Below are 19,817 nucleotides of genomic sequence, written 5' to 3'. Positions count from 1 at the left end.
ATATTAAATTTGTGCTCTCATAACTTATAGAGATTCAAGTTCCTTTTTCACCATGATCAAAACATTATAGGTGCATTATTTATTAATACAAATACAATAAAGAAATGTATATGTTCCTTATGCACATTTTATATTTCCTATTATAAAATGTGTTATTAATAGGTTTATAGCCTTTGTCTACTACGCAGCAGCAAAAAGAAAATAAAAATATCTAAAAAAATTATAATTTCAGCATTATATCGGTGGCTGTACAACACAGCAGCAACTTTTCTCATTCAAATCATTAACCAAAAAAAAAAAAAAAAAAAAGAAGAAAAGAAAAGAAAAATCAAGCAGTTCTCATTCGAAAAACTCTGTTGTACCAAACTGAATGAAGAATCATATGAAATAAATCATACTTGACAGGTTCAGAATGCCAAAGAAAATGGTGTTGTACCATTTTCACTCTCTTATGCATCTCCACATACCTTTCCTCTGATATAGAAAGCAATATAGTCTTCAACTTTGGGATATCCTCCTCCAACACAAAAACAGCAAAGGATTCCCAATCCAACACTTCAAAAAAGGGAGGCACATAATTATCAGATATTATAACCGGAACACATTCGTAGAATATAGCCTCTACAATCCGCGGGCTGTTGACTTCATGACCCCTTGGGCAAATGCAGTACTTGCTGCTTTTCATGTACTGAATGTAGTTTGTGTTGCCTTTCACATGGGGCATTGGACCAAATATTTTCATATCAGGGTCTCTGTTTTCCCAATGCTCTAATAGAATCGGCCGGACATAACCGTGCACATTGCCGGCAAAGAAAGCTAGGATCGGTCTTTGGGATGGAGGGTTGCCTTCCAAATTTTTGAGAGGATTTTGTGCTGATCGTACGTATGTTTCTGGAAGAGACACATCCTTGCCTATGCTAAAGCCTACTTCAATATCAGCATTGCAAAGAGCTCTTACGGAATTAAGCATCCGTCCCCTCGTTTCAGCTGGTGCCTGAGGAAAAGCAGTTCTGTTGAATATTTTCTAGTAAAATAACTACTGCAGAGTGCTTCACAATGGAAATAATCAGGGTTCTGATAGCAACATTTGTTCTAGTTTACTATTCAGAATATCTTAGCTTAAAAATAATAAGGTTAAATGTTTGTTCACCAGTTATAGATGGTTTCCAAAACAAGCAAAAAGTTCCAACAAGTTTTGTTTTAAACAAGGAGAAATTAATGTGAATTATGAACTCTGCATTACAAATTTAGCTCAGAGATTTGAGACAAACCCTCAAGATGAAGAACATACCCAATCATGGCACGAAACAACAAAATGATCTGCTCCAGCAGTTCTGTTCCAAAATGGATATTTTGCTGCTATCATATTGACATAACTTTTCATGAATTCAATAAGGTTGGAACGACTGTGCGAATGCCGTACATAGAGTGTTAATTCGAGAAGCCGTGAACTAAAAGGAATGTAAAATAAATGAGCTTCTTTAGGGTCTTTGGTGACAAATTTTTCGTTAGCTTCCATAAGCTTAATGAACCATCCTTCTGATGCATATATTCCTTCTAGTATTGACTGATGGAAGATAGGTTTTTCTCCATCCTGATAGATGTAAACTTTGAGCATGTTTTCCATCAACTCATAACTCCTGCAAGTATTACCTGGTTCAGAACTCCTATAAAGGTTTTGGTCAATTCTATCTGAAGTGCTAGACTACAGTGCCTGAAAGTCCTTGCATGAAACTAACACTTTTACAATGCATACCATGATCTTAAATAAACAAAAGAATTCATTCAAGAAGTTTAAAAGATAAATTAACTTTTATATTGCTAACTGGTCCTAGTATTATGAACAGAAGAATATTTTATCTCATAATAAATTTCTCTCCTTTATCAAATTTAAACTATTCCATCCATGGAGTACTTACCAAATGGTGATTTGGAAAGCATACCTTTTGAACATTGAAGCATTGCGATATATAGGAGCATAAAGTATAGTATCATTCTTTATGCCAGGTGCATTCTGAATCTGTGATTTTGCAAGTAGCACTTGTTGGTCAACCTCCGAGAGATGCTGTGGCCTCTAGAAACACATTGGGGATGAAGGGGGGAATTAATCAAAATCTGGGATGGAGCATACTCCCGGAACCAAAATTCGGATTCAAAGTCCTTACATACCAATGAATAGGATGAAGCATGACTCTGCAGCAGCAAATCATGCATCTGCGATATTGATACTACTCTGGATGGTTTCTTGGACTTCTTCCTACCAGAAGCTTTAGATTTGTATGAACTGCTGCCAGACATAGAATAATTACTTTGCAATGATCCAGAATTTTCTGTTTTGCTAAGCGTTGCTGTTGTATCTGAACTTCTATTTTTTTCTGATACTGAAGCAATGACTTCAGTAAGATTCATGACAGAAATGTCGGGTGCCATAGCCATCTCTAGTTCTGAGCCATTGACTGAAGTTTTACTTTTCTCTAACATAGTTTCATTAGTAGCCACTCCTAAAGTGTTAATTGAGCTTTCATTTCTTTCCAATACATAATTACTCTTTGCGCTCCCCTCCATCTCCTTGGATCCATTCCCTTCTGCAGTTTCTTTCTTGGCAAATGTTGCCTGACTGCTACTTGTTGTCTCATGAGGTGCACTTGCAATGGTTGAATTTGCACCATTAGAAACTAGTACTTTACCTAGAATTTCAGAATTTGATGGCGATCCATTTGGAAAAAAGCTGCTGCTATTTCCAATAGAAAATAGCGATAGAACTCTTCTAGAAGGGAATTCAAAGTATTGAATTGATATAACCAAAACAATGGTGGTTGCCATCAGAAAAAATAATCTCCTGGCTTGTGCTTGACATAGAAATCGAAATTCTTGATCCATTTGACAATGAATATGTGGTCATTGAAGAGACTAAAAATTAGTTCTTTCAACCCTGTGAAATTTACAAAACTCCATCATTAATAAGAAAATTTAGCATTAGCGGTATTTAACATCTCAATTTGGGAGAAAATAAATTTTACCCTTACAAATTGATACTGAGATCTCCAAACACGAAATGATGAGCAACAACCAAAAGTCCCAAAATTTAAATCTAGGTAACTGTTTCTTAATAAAACCTAAGGTACCATTAACAGATCTTCAAATAAGCACCATTTTTCCAGAAGCAATTGTAAGTTTTCTACTTCTATTTCTTTTCATGAAAACTGCAAAAAACAAGAGCCATAACAAAGGTCCTTAGTTAAGTTAGAGTAGACGAACAAAGAAATTACAAACTTTTAAATGGCATTTTCATTTTCGAAGCTAAAGATGAAATAATGAAGAAGATACTAATACTTACATGAATATGAAGAGTTGGGCGAGAGAGAGAGAGAGAGAGAGAGAGAGGAGTCCGAAACCTCACAGTAGAAAAATAAAAAATGGGCTCTCTCAATGGGGAATGTGCAGCTTTATTTTGGTGGGTCCATTAGATTTGACTTTGGCACGTTCAAGTAACTGTGATCTGATCTACGTTCCTCCAGGAAAGTAAACTGAAACTGGAAATATATTATTAACAGAATATTTGATCGGATTATAATTAATATTTCATTTGATTGCTTGGTCAAATATTTGGAGATTACTGCGCATTTCACGCTATGTAATTTTGACATCCATCATCTTCTTTATGTACTCATGCTTTTTAAGGAAGATCCAGTTTAACTAGGAAGGGCCCATGTCAGAATATGATCAGGTGTCCTATTTATTTTATGCTGTCTGCCATTTTGCACCCAAAAATCTTTATTTCAATGGGTATAAGAAAGTAAAAATCAGCTGTATCTATAAGCATTTACAAGAGAAAGATAGCCTAACATATACAACAAAGGATATTTATTTTCTGCCAAATTTATGTCTAATGTACACAAATTTTCTCAATATCCACAACCAATTGGAATCGTCCATAACCATAATCTGCAAACTTTCTTATTTATCTCTGCTGCATTACTCTGTTGTACCAAACCGAGTGAAGTATCATATGGAAGAGATCATACTTGACAGGCCTAGCATGCCAAAGAAAATGCTGTTGGACCTTTTTGACCCTCATTTGCATCTGTCGAAACCTTTTCTCGGGTATTGAAAGAAGTATGTTCTTCAAATTTGGAATATCCTTCTCTAGGATGAAAACAGCAAAAGATTCCCAATTTAAGACCTCAAAAAATGGAGGCACATAATTGTCTGATATTATCACTGGAACACACTCATACATAATGGCCTCCACAATTCTTGGGCTATTGACTTCAAAACCTCTTGCACAAATACAATACTTGCTGCTCTTCATGTGCTGAACATAGTTCATTTTCCTTTTGGCCTTAGGCATCCTACCAAGTATTTTCATGTCAGGATCTTTATTGGCCCAGTGCTTCAACAGGATTGGCCGTAGATACCCGTGCATGCTGCCTGCAAAGAATGCCAGGATTGATCTCTGGGAAGGAGGTCTGCCGCCAAGATCTCTAAGAGGATTCTGAGGCATGCGCACATTTGTCTCTGGAAGAGACACATCTTTGCCAAAAACAAAACCTTCTCTAACATCAGCATTGCAGAGGGCTCTTATACAATTTGACATGACTTTTCTTGTTTCAGATGGGGCCTGAGAAAGTTGTGCTTTTATCAGAAAGATGTTTAACATTAAAGGATGCCACAAAATGAAGATCTTTTAATTTGTTCTTCAAGGAATTTTCAGCTCACATATCCATCCTTAGAAACAAAGTCAACAACCAGGATTAATAGTCTCTATAATGTCGAACCAAAGAACAAGGAATCATAAAAGGTAACATAAAGAAATAGCATAGTTTAGACAATGGCACTCAATCAGAAACAACCAGGGTCATGTCAATGAAACAATACAGGAATTAGTATGGTTTCCTTACAAGATGAGATGGAATTCATGAAAATGCCCAATGAAAAAAACTTAATTTTAAATGGAAAAGAAAACAGAGGAATCGTCAAGTACATACCCAGTCATGACAAGCAGCAAGAAAATGGTCCATTCCTTCAGTTCTGTTCCAGAAAGGGTATTTTGCCACGATCATGTCCAAATAATTCTTCAAATATTCTACTAGGCCCTTATGATTATGTGAATTAGGAACATATAACTCTAACTCCAAGTTTCGAGAACTAAAAGGTAAGTAAAACAGGTGGGCTTTCCTTGGTTTTTTTGTGACAAATTTTTTGCTAGCTTCCAAATGTTTCATGAACCATCCCTCTGAAGCATATATTCCCTTGAGTACTGGCTGATGTAATATTGGCTTTTCTCCTTCCTTATAAATATAAACTTTCAGCATATTTTCCATTAATTCATAGCTCCTGACAGTTCAGTGACATGACATTGTATTATGTTTGAGCACAAGAGTCAAGCCTGTAGTCTCTTGCGTACAGAAGATACAAGAAAGAAACTCTGCATTCATATCAGAAGGGATAAATTGATTTTCAATGGAACTTAATAAATTTACCTTTTGAACTTGGAGAAGTTCCAATAAAGAGGAGTATAAAGTACAGCATCATTTTCTACAATGGGAGCATTTTCAATCAGTGATTTTGCATGTAGTAGCTCTTGGTCAACTGCTGAATTCCTTCTTGATCTCTATAAACAAATTGGAAAATGGAAAGAAAAGTTCAATGAGCTGCCATATAAACCTTATCCTCAGAAATAACTCAGAGTAGAAGTTTCACATATACCATTAAGCTAGAACTAGACCAACTCTGAAGCAGTAAGCTGTTCATCTCAGAAACTGAAATCACCCCTGAGATTGGCAATTTAGGCATTTTCTTCAACTCGAAATTGGTAGTCACAGGAGAATTTTCATTCAATTTGGCGATATTATTTTGCAGTTTGCCTGATTTTCCATGATTGTCTGAATTGGACATTGAATCTTTATCCAAGGAAGAAGTGTTAGAATCAATATGTGCAACAGGAGTTCTAATACTAGACTCCTCACTCCTTGGAAACGTTACATTGGGTGAAGAATTTTCTGGTGGTAAGACAGGCACAATGGATGCAATTCCACTATTGGAAATTCTAGTATTTTCGGATAAGAAAATGGAATTCTCATCAGAAAAACTCTTCCCAGTTTCATCTGGTTCTGAACTATTACCTGGATTGCTAGCAGTATCCACTGCTGAATGTATAGAGGGCTGCAATGAAGAGTCGTTCTCGTCATCATCGTTGTCCTCATCATCATCATCATGGTTGTCTATCTCAGGGTTCATGCCTATACTTGCTTCCGATACAAGGTCATTATTTGCATCTGATGTTCTGGTGTTTTCTAATGGCAAACTCATATTTTCTCTAGAAAATCTGTGTCCAGTTTCATCTGATACAGATATTTCACCAAAATTGTTGATGGGATTCAGGGTTCCATTTGGTTGTAGCACCTGGTGAAGTGAAGACTCTTTATCGTGGCTGTCTATTCCTGAAGAGTGGTTAGAAACTACACTTGCTTCTGATTCAAAGTCATAGTTTACACCAGCATCCTTCTCTTTTCCATATTTGCCAGCTCTCTCATGCACATCATCAGCATAAGTCGAATTCAAATCATTTAATAAAGTCATGTTACTGACCATATCAGATTTTGATAATGCATCATCTCTTAACAAGTTACCATTTTCTGCTATTTGATCATTATGAACAGAAGATATAAATGATAGAATATTACCAGCTGGTACTTCTAAAAGTTGGAATATCATTATCACAACAAACATCACTCCCACAAGCCATAGCAATCTCCGGGTTTCCATTGGACACCAGTATCGAAATTCTTGACCCATTGGAAAACCAGTCAATTAGAAGATGTTCTTGACTTCCAATCATATATATCATCCCTGATTTCCTTGCACATTTAAAAAAAATAAAAAACAAAAATCCTAGATGAAGTCAGAAAGAAGTCATTTTTACTAAATGTTCATGAGATTTATGCGTGTGCAGCAACTCCTCTCAAGTTCACAATTACAACAAATGGGATGTATAAACAAAATTTCAAGCACACCTGCATTAGCAGCAGAAAATTATTATGTTCAACAAAGTTAATCCCATTTGTTCAGCACATCACCGAGTATTCTATTTTTTCAGTGAAAGTTAGTACCTAACCAACTCAGGTTTTATCAAAATTGAGCAGAGATTAAAAAATTACATGTTAACCAAAAGCTATGTAAATAAAATGTATCCAAGAAAATGATTCCAATGGAAAATGTGGAACCTGCCATTTTTCCTATTCCTACAAAGCGAACAATTCTTTACCAAACCAGCCCCTTCCCCAATTTCCTGCTACTGAACATAACTTTAGTACATATTGACAAAACCAAAACCACAAAGGAAGAAACTCTGAAATAAATGCCAATGAGTAAATAATTATGAAAGCATCCCAACATTACTTAAAATTTTTAACAACAGAATTGCATTAAAATGAAAAGTTGCATCACAATGAAGTGCACTTATCTTTTAGGCATTAACATGCCAACTTAAACCTGTAACCTATAACAAAATGCCAATTTAAAGCACGCAAACAAACAGCTTCTTAGTTAAATTCAAACCAACCCAAACATAGACAAATTCCCAACCCAAACAAGAAAACAAAATCAAAACTTTCACCAAACAATGTAGGATTCTCTTTCCTTCCAAAACAAGCAAACAACCCATTCACAAAATACAAAAAATCCACAACAAATTCTCAATCAAGACACCCCAATTGCCAAAATTAAAACCAAACAATGCATGCAGAAGAGGAAATCACCATATCAGAGGTAAGGATCTATTGAACTTCGTTCGGATTCTGAAAAAGTAACGGGTAAAATGCCCAAACTATATTTTGCCTTTGGAGTCTGATTGATCAACAAGTTTTAGGAGAAAACTTAAACAGTTGTAGATTCAGCTATTTCGCTCCTCCATTTTATTCTTCAGTCACCAAACAGGACTTCTTTCTTTTTTTTTCTTTTCCTTTTTTAAACTCTCTCTCTGTTGCTCTACGGGGAAAAATACAATCAGTAGTAATAACAACTGAAAGTGAAGTTTACCTGGTGTTGTCGCTGTTGATGGCAATGGTTTTTTTTATCTTAAGCTCTCTTGTTTTCTTCTTTGGGTTCTTTGCTTATCTCAAGATTTCACTCGAAGAAGAAGAAAAAGGAAGTTAAATCTTTGGTCGCTATTCGTTTTTGTACACTTATTACTCTTTATTAACCTTTTGAATCTTTGACTTCGTTGCGTGCTCAACTGGTCCACGCGCGTTTGTGCAAACGTCTTCCGAGCAAAGATTGAACCAACTTTTTTTTTTTTAAACAATAATAAAACAAAATTTAACTTAATTACCGTTTATTACCACTCACTAAACAGAATATGAGTTTCTTTATATTTAAATTGGGTTAAATTGAGGATATCATACATTACTAAGCGAGCAAGTTGAATAAATTAAAATTAATGAAAAATTAAATATTATTTTAAATGTGATTACTTTATTAAAAATGCATTAGCATTAACTCAAATTTATAATTATAATAATGAAGTAAATTGTGAAAATTGGAGTGTATAAATCTGCATTTATAATCAACATTTAAATATAAATTTTAAAAATATTCATTAATTTAGAGTTATAAAAAAATTAATTTTTTCTTTTCATTAGTTTTATTAGTTTAATAGAAATTTCCAACTAATATGAAATTAATTTTTTAGCAAAATATGAAATAAAAAAGTAAAAAAGCGTTTTTGTGGCGATAACATAATAATAAAAATCAATGGAAAAAATTATTAAGTATTTAAAAGTGGTAATATAATATTTAGACGTGAAATTCAAATTTTTAATTTAAATTTATTTTTAAGTATATATCTATTTAAAATTTCCTTTGGCAAGGAATGTAAATTGTACGCGCTAGAGTTGAGGTTGAGCTAAGCAGTGAGCAGAGCTAATATTTGCTCAATCAATGCAGGAATAATCTGTGGGCGCCAGATGTGGGGCTTTTTTGGGAATAGTCAGGCGGCGAGATTTGGAGTCATTTTCAATGATTTATTAATGATGTTCTGTTTACGTGACGTGATTAATGATTTTTGTAATTACGCCTTTTCAATTTAAGCGTGTGGGGCCCGTGATGCCGTCACCGTCCGCTTCGTAACAGTCTTCACATGCTTTTCCTAATTTCACAACGTGTGTGTAGCACACTTGAAACTATTACTATTCCATTGGTACAATTCTATAATTTTTGAAATTTAAAGGGGTGAAATTAGGTGTTCTCAATAATAATAATAATTAAATTGGATTCTGAATTCCAATTTGTTGATCAGCCACTCCTCCCTTTCTCAGGTATATAAATATGTAGTCCTATATCCCAAAATTCATTTGCTAAAGTCCATTTATTAACTAGCAGTGCTTAATTTGTATTTATATTATATTTAGACTGTGTCAATCTTATCAAAATAATTAATAACATATATAAATAATTATATATTTAACGATCATTTTAATTACATTTAAACAATAACTATTTGCCAAGCAATTAAATATTCAACGGCTAACCATTATCAATTACTACAAACAACTAAACTAAGCATGTTCTAAATTCTTTTATGGTCATAAATTGTGTCATAACAATTAAAATTATGTAGAAAAAGTAATTTCTACTGATTCTTTCAATAAACTTGATTAATTAAATTATAGTGATTCTAAAAAAGAAGTTAGGTAACCACAAATGTGACATAACAATTTTCTAAGTATAACATACTTAGAAAATTAATTAAATTATAGTTCTTGTTTAGTCAATGGAGATCTGAGTAAGGATTGGGCTGTTCAAATTTGACTTAACAATTTTCTAAGTATAACATACAAATGTGTAAATAAATATATAAACACGTACATACAGTAATCCCTACAGTCACCACAGCTGATTATTATAGGATTAAGATTCTTAAACATGTCATATTAAAAAATGAAAGCTATGAATAATTATATCCAATTTCAAATCACGCCAAGAAATGGCATGGAGGCATTTTGAAGGCTGAAGATGCTCTTCTAATAAGCTGTAATATTGCACTTTCATTCCATTTAACAGGGTATAAAAGGACAAATATACCCTGACCCCTTGTTTTCTTTGTTCTAACAATTAATATAAGTTAACAGCGAGTTCAATTCATGGAAAAAAAATTATAGAAATGGTGTGAACGTCACATGAATTATTTTCTTTAGTCGATGTTGTAGTATTTATAATTGTGAAGAAATGAAGTTAGCTAGCAGCAGGCAAGAAAGAGATGATGGGTTCTTCTTCATTACATTTGGCGATTCAAGTGAAATGCAGCAATGTACAAAAGCCTTCCGTCCAAGACAAATTTTATCAGTTCAAAACCACCTCTACTCTCAAGGCAATTATCTTGATATTCTTTGAGTAAGTTTATATAAGTATGTATTTGAATAATTTTGATCAATCTCAATCTTGAACTTGCAGCCATTTTCAAGAAAGTTACAGCTTCTTCCCCTGCAAATTGATCATGTCTCCAAAATCATAAAGAACACTTCTTTAAAACTATTGGAAGCTTTTGTTGATTCAGTGTTCGAGTTTGTTGACCAACCTCTGCTCCCCTCTCAGGAAAACTTTGCTCCAGTTGATGAATTGCAGGAGGCTGTCGTTGTAACCAACATTGATGGGAAGATTCCAGATGATTTTTCACAAGGAGTTTACATAAGAAATGGTATATTACTTTTGTCTTTGTATGTCCTATACTATGCTTTCTTACTTACAGAGTCGTTAATAGTTAGTCACTGTCGTTGGCGATTGGACTAGTTCATAAGGACACAGTTCTGGTCAGAATCAGATAGTTCCAAAAAGCAAAACTTAAACTCAAAGTGATGGAAATGGTGAAAAGACCAACGGTTCATATATACGTTAACGTTATTGAAACCCATGAAAGCAACTGGACAAAATGTTTCATTGTAATCTTAGTCTACGTAGATGTCAAATAAAAGGACAAAGAAAAAAAAATCAAACCACACTTGGATAAATGTTTCTTTAAAAAAAAATAGTACATGTAATGGGTTGATTTAATCTGTTAAAAATTTATATATATTATGGAATTGCAGGACCAAATCCCCTTTTTGGAGGACTAAAATCTACAATTTCTATATTTGGAAGATCAAGCCACACTTGGATAGAAGGAGAAGGAATGGTTCATGTTCTGTATTTTAATAAAGCTAGCGATGGAAGCTGGACTATTGTTTATAATAACAGACATGTAGAAACTGAAACATTGAAGCTCGAAAAACAAAGAAACAAGCCATCTTTTCTTCCTGCAATAGAAGGGAATTCTTCTGCAGTACTCTCAGCTTTCTTGCTAAATCAGGTTTGGACCAATATTGATCAAAATGGATTTTCAGAATTTATTTCAAATAATAAGAAAAAAGTAATTAATATTTTTATTATTGTCTAATATATTTTCAGATGCGATATGGAAATGTTAACAAGTATCTTAGCAACACCAATGTTTTTGAGCATGGAGGAAAATTCTACTCAATTGCAGAGAATCACATTCCTCAGGAAATTGACATCTTTACACTCAATACATTAGGCAACTGGGACGTTAATGGCTGCTGGAATCGACCTTTTACGAGCCATTCAAAGGTAATTAACGGTCATTCAATTACCATAAATTGAACAAATTAAAGTTAACTGATCTTTTGTTATTGGTGGAAATTACCGTTTTAAATTGTCTTATTTTTATTTTGCAGAGAGCTCCAGGTATTGGGGAGCTGGTTATAATTGGTGTGAATGCAACAAAACCTTTCATGGAATTGGGAATAATCTCTGGTGTGTGTATTAATTTCTAATTAGATTAAGATAACATTTCCTTTTTCTAATGCATGAATTTCCAATTTTCAGCTGATGGAAATAAACTCATTCATAAAGTTGATCTTAAATTCAATAGATGCACTCTTTGTCATGACATAGGGGTCACACAAAGGTGATTTATGCATTCTTTTTGGTGAATTACCCTTTGATTAGATTTTAAACATGTAATCAATCACATAATTTTGAAGATGAAATTTTATATTGAAATTGTATTTGCAGGTTCAATGTGATAATGGATTTTCCATTAACAATAGACATATACAGGCTCCTTCGAGGCGGACCGTGAGTTCATATGTAACTTCCATTTTTGTATAATTTAAAATAGAATTAGAAATCATTTTTAAAAAAAAAAAAAAAATTCTTGTAGATTAATTCAGTATAACAAGGAAGATTATGCAAGAATTGGGATAATGCCTCGATACGGAGATGCAGAATCAATCCAGTGGTTTGCAGTGAAACCAAATTGCACATTTCACATCCTCAATTGTTTTGAGGGTGAAAATGAGGTAATTAGTTTTTGTAATTTAATTCTAATATTTCTTAATTAATTTGTTTTTATGACAATAAATAAACATGGGAATTGAACAGGTTGTAGTGTTGGGGTGTAAGGCTCTTGACTCAGTCATACCAGGACCTGAAATGGGCTTAAATAAGTCTGAGTGGTTTTCAAGAAGATTTAAGCATATAGAATCAGATTATAAAAATCCTGAAGATGGATTGTTATTCACTCGTTGCTATGAATGGAGATTAAACTTGGAAACTGGACAAGTTAAGGAAAGATACCTATCAGGAACTGAATTTTCCATGGATTTTCCAATGATTAATGGAGATTTTACTGGTCTTAAGAATAATTATGGCTACACTCAGATTGTTGATTCTGAAGCCAGCTCTACCTCAGGCATAGCGAAATATGGAGGTCTTGCTAAGCTATACCTTCAAGAGGTAGATCCTTAATTAGTGCAGTTTGACAATTATTAACTTTAATTAATATATTTTTGTGCATATAAAATGCTACCAACCTTTGTTAGTAGTTCACTTTTACCCCTTAGTGGGTTGACTAGCCGAGCAAGATTTAGTCAATATATATATATATATATATATATATTAAAATGCTGATTTAATTTTGATGTTGTGAGGTAGAGAGACGAATTAGTTGAGCTGATAAAGGTGGAATACCATAAATTTGAGAGAAACACATTCTGCAGTGGAGCTGCTTTTGTTCCTAAAAATGGAAGTGTTGAAGAAGATGATGGTTGGATCATCACTTTTGTTCATAATGAAGATACTAACATTTCTCAAGTGAGTCAATATTTTCATTTGTGTCTTTTTGTATTTTCCATATATATATAGATACTAATAATGTATTTATTATTTTCCTTTCTTTACCCTTTTTGCAGGCTTATATAATTGACACGAAGAAGTTCAGAAATGAACCAGTTGCTAAAATCACATTGCCTTGTAGAGTCCCATATGGGTTTCATGGAGCTTTCATGCCATTGCCATATTGGAAAACTTGATGGATCCCCTCCACAAAGTTGTAAAAATTTTCTTAGAACAATAAGCACAATGTGCGGCCAAACATGAAAGAATGATATTGATTAATTATATTACAAAATCTTCACTAAATGCTTCAATCTTTATTAATTAGCTAAATCTACCTTATAATTTAGATGCAGTTGCTTCTTAATTTTTCTAAATTTAATTTTTCTCCCTAATATATATATATAATTCTGAAACAAAAAAAACATCTTAAAAATGCTGACGTTGCATTCTACTTTTTCAGCATTAGTGTTTTTTTTTTACAAATTTTCTACATTTTTAATGTATTTCTTTTATTTTTTTCAGTTTTACAATTTTACAAACTATTTATTATAAATTATTTATGATTTTGAAAATCTTATTTTGTTATGATTTTAAAAATCTTAATTTGTTATTTTGTTCTAACTATCTATATGTTAAATGAATATATAAATAGTGATCTCTATTATCTGATCTTTCATCTTTTACTTAAACTCTTCCATTGGAAGTTAAAGGTCTCTCTCTCATCTTTTAAACTCCTCTATTGAAAATTAAAGGTCTCTCTCAATTTTTTCATTTTTGTCTTTTGAAGGTCTCCTTTGTTGGTAATTTTCAATATCCTATCTAGTGAAGATTTTCAATAGAGGAGTATGGGTACACTCAAGTTATTGATTCAATGGCAAGCTCCAATGCTGGTAATAAAACAGCATTTCCTTTCTTGAAATAAAAGCAATATATGTCGGAGCCACTTTTTCACATCCTTTTAACCATTTGCTCTCTTAATTTAATATCCTGGCCTCGCCCTGCATGAACGAGCCTATTTCCTATTTTAATAAATCAAGATCAAGTTGCACTATGTCTTCACCTTCATATATTGATTGATGTTTATTTGTTTTGATTTTGATTTTTCTTTTATTTTTAATTTAATGGTGACAGGTATGACCAAATATGGAGCTCTAGCTAAAGTATATTTTGAGAAGCTTCGGTAACAATTTGTTACCATTTTTCCTTTTTAATATATATACATTTCCATGAATAATTAAATTAATATATTTGGTTAATTTGAAAATCAGATGGACAGCAAAACTGAGCAGAAAATAAAAATAGAGTACCATAAATTTGCAGAAAATGTGTTCTGCACAGGAATTGCATTTGTTCCCAAAACAGGAGCGGAAGAAGAAGATGATAGCTGGATTATCACTTATGTTCACAATGAAAAGAGCAATGTGTCTCAAGTAATTAAACTAAAATAAACCTAAATAATCTTTTTATTGTTGATCATTAACTTAATTATCAATTAATTGGATATGAGCCAATTGCAATTAAAACTCTGCCTCAGAGAGTGCCATATGGGTTCCATGGACTGTTTGTTTCCGGGGAAAATTAGATTAGCATTTTCTGTTTTTTTTTTTTTTTTTTAAGTTTATTATAATAAACTGTGGACAAAACCTTTCAGTATTTATCTTACCAATTTATTTATTTATTTAATTTGCTTTGTTTGAGATAAGCATCTTTGACGGTATTTAAATAAAAAAAATATTATTGCCCAAAAAAAAAGGTGGCGGGAATAAAGTGGGCTAAGCTGAGCCCATGGCAAACTGGCACATAGGAGAGCACTTTTTTGTTTTTATTATATCAAAATTCAGAAGTTCAAAAATACCTAAAATGCCCAGAAAAAGAAAGCTAGATGAAGCAGTAATTAAAACCAGTGGGCTAGCAATGCAAATGCTAAATAAATCCACGCTACCTGTTTTTGCACATTCGCCCCGTCATAAAATCCTCAGATCGTAATCCAAACGTTATCGTTTTTCACATTTCTCCCCACCCGCACGTGTCTTCCGAAACATGGCCTTCTAAACTGAGACATACACACACTACTTATACTCTCCTACAAAACCTGGATTCCATTTCGCTTTGGCTGGCTTTTGTTCGGAAAGAATTTAGCAGTTGACGGCTACGCACGACAAACGGTGGTGCAATGGAAGATTCCGGTGATTCTCATATGAAGATAATTAATGGCGAAGCTGGTTATGTGCTTGAAGATGTGCCTCACTTGACTGATTACATTCCCGATCTCACTGTAAATGCTTGTTCTTTCTCTTCCTATATATTTTTATTAGACTTCATGAATTTGTATACACGTAATTTGAGTAATGTATGTTGGTTTAGAAGTTCCTAGTATATCAAATCAACTCTTGGTTACAGAGTCGAATTAAAGCTTTTGTTTTTATTCTTGTCAATTTATCAGTTTAAGAGGTTTTTCCTTTAAAGAATGTTTTTTTGTTGATATTTTGTGGCAGACGTATCCGAATCCATTACAAGTTAATCCTGCCTATTCAACTGTCAAGTAAGTAGAAAATTTTTAGCTTTTATTTAGTTGTAACTGGTATCATTAGTTCATGACTTGCATAAAGATGGTAAATTTCTCTTTTGGGTTTTGGCTTCAGGCAGTACTTCGTTGATATGGATGATACTGTTTCACAGAAGGTTAGTTTTGTTGTTTAACTTTGAATTGTCATTGGTTAAATTTCTTTTTGTGAGTTAATTTATTATTTTTCTTTTCAATGGGTGTGCAATGAATAACTTGAAAGAATTGTTCAAAGTATTATCATTTCTAACAAATTGATTATTGTAATTTTGCACTCATAAAAGTAATTTGTGGTTTCCTTACTCAGGAGTATAAAGTGATGCTTTGTTTACTCTTGTGATTCATAGGTTGTTGTTCACAAGGATGGTCCAAGAGGGTTACACTTTCGGCGTGCTGGACCACGCCAAAATGTATTCGACTTTCATGGAATCTGAATATGTCCTACAGATTATATAAAATATTTGGCGTTCGTTATAGTGCTTAACTGCTTTGTGATTTATGATTTTTGTGCTTCTCAGGTTTATTTTCGGCCTGATGATGTTCATGCATGTATCGTAACATGTGGTGGTCTATGTCCTGGGCTCAACACGGTGATCAGGGAGATTGTTTGTGGCCTTTATCATATGTATGGTGTTAGAAATGTTCTTGGGATTGATGTGAGTGATTAATTTCTGATATGCTTCAAATTCAATATGTAGCCAATTGTGGCATCTAGAATTTGATGCCTGAATGTATGATTTTGGTACTATGATTCCATATATACCATACCACTTAATTTGAGTTCCCATAAATTTTGTATACTTTTGAAGATATTGTCTTATGAAATTTAAGATTGGTACAATTTGGAGGTATCACTAAAACATTCTATTTGACATGATTTTAGGGAGGCTACAGGGGTTTCTATTCGAAAAACACAATTCCTTTGACTCCTAAGTTTGTTAATGACATTCATAAACGGGGTGGTACCATCCTGGGGACATCACGAGGTGGCCATGATACATCAAAGATTGTTGACAGCATTCAGGATCGCGGGATTAATCAGGTCTGCATGTGGTAGGATTTTTCATTAAGTTTAATTGGCACACAAATTTTTGATCCCTTGCGAACTTAGATTCCATTTTTTGGCTGTAGCATACAAATTCTTATAGATCTTGATTGTCCCCTGTAATGATCCAGGTCTACATAATTGGAGGTGATGGAACTCAAAAAGGAGCAGCAGTTATTTATGAGGTAACTGTTATACATAACACTGGATGAAAGTATAAGTACATTTTCTGAGATGATGTTGAACATGATGTGATATTAGTTATAAATAACATGAGAAAAATTTTACAGAATTCAAACCGTGTGCTGTGAACTTAAAATTTTCCTTTCTGCTGACCAGGATCAATTAATCCAAATAGTTTTTCCTATTTTGCCAGTTACTTCAGTATTTCAGTCCTTCACAGGCCTGTTTTATGAAACCTTGACATTAACTTTTCTATATATTTGACCTAAAGATCACTACTTTAGAATAAGGGGAGATTCTGAAAATTTATCAGTTAAGATGGTAGATTGATATTCAATACGTACTGAAATGTTCTGGAGTGGTGTTGATACATTGACTATTCCTACGCGACTGTTACATCCATGATATTGGTTGTTAATTCACTTAATGTTTTGCATTTATCAGTTCTGTTGGTTGCTTATTCATTTCAATGCTTTCTATGAACTAATTAATTTTAAGCAGAATTGTTCTTATTCCACAGGAAATCCGTCGACGTGGCCTAAAAGTGGCAGTTGCTGGAATTCCAAAAACAATTGATAACGACATTCCTGTACTTGTTATACTTTTCTTGTTATGACTTCAATTATTTTTCTGTTCTTCTATAATAACCCTTTTATTGGTTATTGAAATAGATTAAGTTTCCTTGTTTCAATTCAGGTCATTGACAGGTCCTTTGGTTTTGACACTGCTGTCGAGGAGGCTCAACGTGCAATAAATGCAGCTCATGTTGAGGCTGAAAGCACTGAGAATGGTATTGGTGTTGTGAAGTTAATGGGGCGATATTGTGGTAAGTTAGTCATATGAAGATTGCAGCCCAAACAACCATAGTCAATCTCTCTGTGCATCTTGTCATGATCTCCATACTACCCTCATAGAGCCTTTCTCCTGTCTAATGGCAATTACTTGTACAGGATTCATTTCAATGTATGCTACTCTTGCCAGCCGGGATGTAGATTGTTGTTTGATTCCAGAGTCACCATTCTATCTAGAAGGGAAAGGTGGCCTTTTTGAATTCATTAAAAGACGACTTAAAGAAAATGGGCATATGGTTATTGTTATTGCTGAAGGAGCAGGACAAGATCTTGTTTCAGAGAGTTTGCAATCCTTGGACCAACAAGATGCCTCGGGAAATAGGCTGCTTCAGGATGTTGGGCTATGGATATCTCAGAGGATTAAGGTATATTAATATGTGAAAATTCACAAATTTCTCGTATTGTTGTCGTGTTTTGTGTTGTACCAGTCATTTTCTCTGGTAACTGTCTCAACAGATTTTAAATATGGTGATTCTATGGTTAGAGAATTACTTCTAAATTTTTAACCTGTTAATAGCTTCTCAGCATTGCACCTTACGTTTCATTTTATGTTTACTTGCTTTTGGGAGTTAACCTCATGGCTGTTAACTGGAATGATGCACTTATATCTTCAATATGGACCATCTAACTGAGTTTGATTTCTGAACCATATAGATAGTTTTACGCTCAAAGGTTATAACATAAAGGATCCCTGAAAATTAGATGTGATTTATGAGGAAGTTTCTGTCTGATTTGCAGCATTTTACTTATTTATTTATTTTTTCTTCTGATGTAGGCTCATTTTGCAAAAGAAAATAAGATGAACATCACTCTCAAATATATTGGTATGTACTTTGGTTTGTCTCATTTGTTTGTTGTCTTCGCCACAAATTCGATCTTATACATGTTTGCATGACTGACCAAGTCATCTGGCAGATCCTACATACATGATCCGTGCAATTCCAAGCAATGCCTCTGATAATGTCTTCTGCACACTCCTTGCTCATAGTGCTGTTCATGGAGCAATGGCTGGATTTACAGGCTTCACAGTTGGATCTGTCAATGGCCGACACTCTTACATTCCTTTTAATGTATGTTCCTCTGTGTCCCAATTATATCTTTAATCGTGGAATTATTGGGTGATTTATAAGCCATCTTACCATCAGTATACCTTTTCTGTGGAATTTTCTTTTCCAGAGAATCACTGAGAAGCAGAACAAGGTTGTGATTACTGACAGGATGTGGGCAAGACTTCTGTCTTCAACTGACCAGCCGAGTTTCTTGAGACCCAAAGTTGTAAATAAACAGGAAAAACCTTCAATTCAGTTGTTGAATGACAATTTAAAAGATACAAAGCAATGATTGGAGACTGTACAATGATCCATACATGTCATCTGAGACTGAGAAGCTCGGTCATGTGTTTCCAAATTAAATCATTTTTGTGATCATTGATCAGTAGAGAGTTCTCTAGTTAGGGGATACATCTAGAATTTTTTCATACTTTCAGATTTATATATTACTAGTCTTTTAGACATGGGGTTGCATGTTTTAATTAATTTAAAATTTAAAATTTAGTAATTATTATGTATAGATTACTATATATATTTAACAAAAGTTATCAAATATTGAATGAAAAATATTCAATAATATTAGAGATATTATGTTTTAGTATAAGCGACCGAAATTAAATAAGTCTTTGTATTATTTTTTTGTTAAAGTTTTAAAAGCTTATAAGATTCTTATCCAGCAAGGATAAATTGTCTTTTGTTTAAAAGATATCTTTGTAGCATTTGTGCATAAGAAAAATAAATAAAATTAATTTTATACATGCTTTTACCCTCAGTCTTATTCAATTGTATTTGTTTTACATATATGTTGTATTTATAGAGACTTAATGGTAATTAAATAATAAGAGTTAGGGACAGCCGGATAGGACATATTCATGTGTTTCCTGTTTAAGGAGAAACATATATTATAGATATAGTTAAAATTAAGAAAAAAATTATATTTATAAAAAATTAAA

General features: G+C 33.3%; 4 protein-coding genes and 1 long non-coding RNA gene across 12 annotated transcripts; 3 read left to right on the top strand and 2 right to left on the bottom strand.

Moving 5' to 3' along the window:
* Positions 1 to 208: 208 nt before the first annotated feature.
* Positions 209 to 3,597, bottom strand: LOC105638197 (putative glycosyltransferase At5g03795). 2 transcript variants are annotated; one of them, XM_089724659.1, is made up of 6 exons: positions 3,338 to 3,597; positions 3,027 to 3,203; positions 2,170 to 2,932; positions 1,944 to 2,074; positions 1,292 to 1,640; positions 209 to 994 (listed from the first exon to the last, which is right to left on the bottom strand). In XM_089724659.1, the coding sequence occupies exons 3-6, from the start codon at positions 2,878 to 2,880 to the stop codon at positions 329 to 331; spliced, it is 1,857 nt and encodes a 618-aa protein (XP_089580785.1). In that variant the 5' UTR covers positions 2,881 to 2,932; positions 3,027 to 3,203; positions 3,338 to 3,597; the 3' UTR covers positions 209 to 328. The 2 variants fall into 2 exon arrangements, with proteins under 2 accessions (XP_089580785.1, XP_089580784.1); XM_089724658.1 differs by having other exon boundaries at positions 3,021 to 3,203; positions 3,338 to 3,596.
* A 159-nt stretch (positions 3,598 to 3,756) lies between these two features.
* LOC105638196 (putative glycosyltransferase At3g07620) lies at positions 3,757 to 8,173 on the bottom strand. 6 transcript variants are annotated; one of them, XM_012221965.4, is made up of 6 exons: positions 7,761 to 8,163; positions 6,126 to 6,860; positions 5,710 to 5,903; positions 5,484 to 5,614; positions 4,989 to 5,337; positions 3,757 to 4,621 (listed from the first exon to the last, which is right to left on the bottom strand). In XM_012221965.4, the coding sequence occupies exons 2-6, from the start codon at positions 6,796 to 6,798 to the stop codon at positions 3,962 to 3,964; spliced, it is 2,007 nt and encodes a 668-aa protein (XP_012077355.1). In that variant the 5' UTR covers positions 6,799 to 6,860; positions 7,761 to 8,163; the 3' UTR covers positions 3,757 to 3,961. The 6 variants fall into 6 exon arrangements, with proteins under 6 accessions (XP_012077355.1, XP_020536375.1, XP_020536374.1 ...); XM_020680716.3 differs by having other exon boundaries at positions 5,710 to 6,860; positions 8,041 to 8,173; XM_020680715.3 differs by having other exon boundaries at positions 5,710 to 6,894.
* Positions 8,174 to 10,258: 2,085 nt separating this feature from the next.
* On the top strand, positions 10,259 to 13,367 carry LOC105638384 (carotenoid 9,10(9',10')-cleavage dioxygenase 1). Its single transcript, XM_012222175.4, has 11 exons — positions 10,259 to 10,369; positions 10,453 to 10,696; positions 11,085 to 11,344; positions 11,443 to 11,622; positions 11,730 to 11,808; positions 11,881 to 11,962; positions 12,070 to 12,132; positions 12,218 to 12,356; positions 12,439 to 12,792; positions 12,991 to 13,149; positions 13,248 to 13,367. Exons 1-11 carry the CDS (start codon positions 10,259 to 10,261, stop codon positions 13,365 to 13,367), a joined length of 1,791 nt encoding a protein of 596 aa, XP_012077565.2.
* Positions 13,368 to 13,947: 580 nt separating this feature from the next.
* LOC110009930 (uncharacterized) lies at positions 13,948 to 14,696 on the top strand. Its single transcript, XR_002284811.3, has 3 exons — positions 13,948 to 14,063; positions 14,305 to 14,353; positions 14,442 to 14,696. It is a non-coding gene; the product is annotated as an uncharacterized LOC110009930 (long non-coding RNA).
* Positions 14,697 to 15,119: 423 nt separating this feature from the next.
* Positions 15,120 to 19,372, top strand: PFK6 (phosphofructokinase 6). 2 transcript variants are annotated; one of them, XM_012221962.4, is made up of 13 exons: positions 15,121 to 15,448; positions 15,669 to 15,715; positions 15,816 to 15,855; positions 16,084 to 16,146; positions 16,255 to 16,392; positions 16,620 to 16,778; positions 16,913 to 16,966; positions 17,485 to 17,553; positions 17,661 to 17,790; positions 17,915 to 18,180; positions 18,591 to 18,639; positions 18,731 to 18,885; positions 18,992 to 19,372. In XM_012221962.4, the coding sequence occupies exons 1-13, from the start codon at positions 15,347 to 15,349 to the stop codon at positions 19,154 to 19,156; spliced, it is 1,437 nt and encodes a 478-aa protein (XP_012077352.1). In that variant the 5' UTR covers positions 15,121 to 15,346; the 3' UTR covers positions 19,157 to 19,372. The 2 variants fall into 2 exon arrangements, with proteins under 2 accessions (XP_089580786.1, XP_012077352.1); XM_089724660.1 differs by lacking the exon at positions 16,084 to 16,146 and having other exon boundaries at positions 15,120 to 15,448.
* The last annotated feature ends 445 nt before the right edge of the window (positions 19,373 to 19,817 follow it).

The sequence above is a fragment of the Jatropha curcas genome, chromosome 8, assembly GCF_041381405.1.
Source record: "Jatropha curcas cultivar XTBG-Jc1 chromosome 8, XTBG_Jcur_1.0, whole genome shotgun sequence".
Taxonomy (NCBI): Eukaryota; Viridiplantae; Streptophyta; class Magnoliopsida; order Malpighiales; family Euphorbiaceae; genus Jatropha; species Jatropha curcas.
The sequence above is the reverse complement of the archived record's forward strand: the minus strand, read 5'-3'. Positions and strand labels throughout refer to the sequence as shown.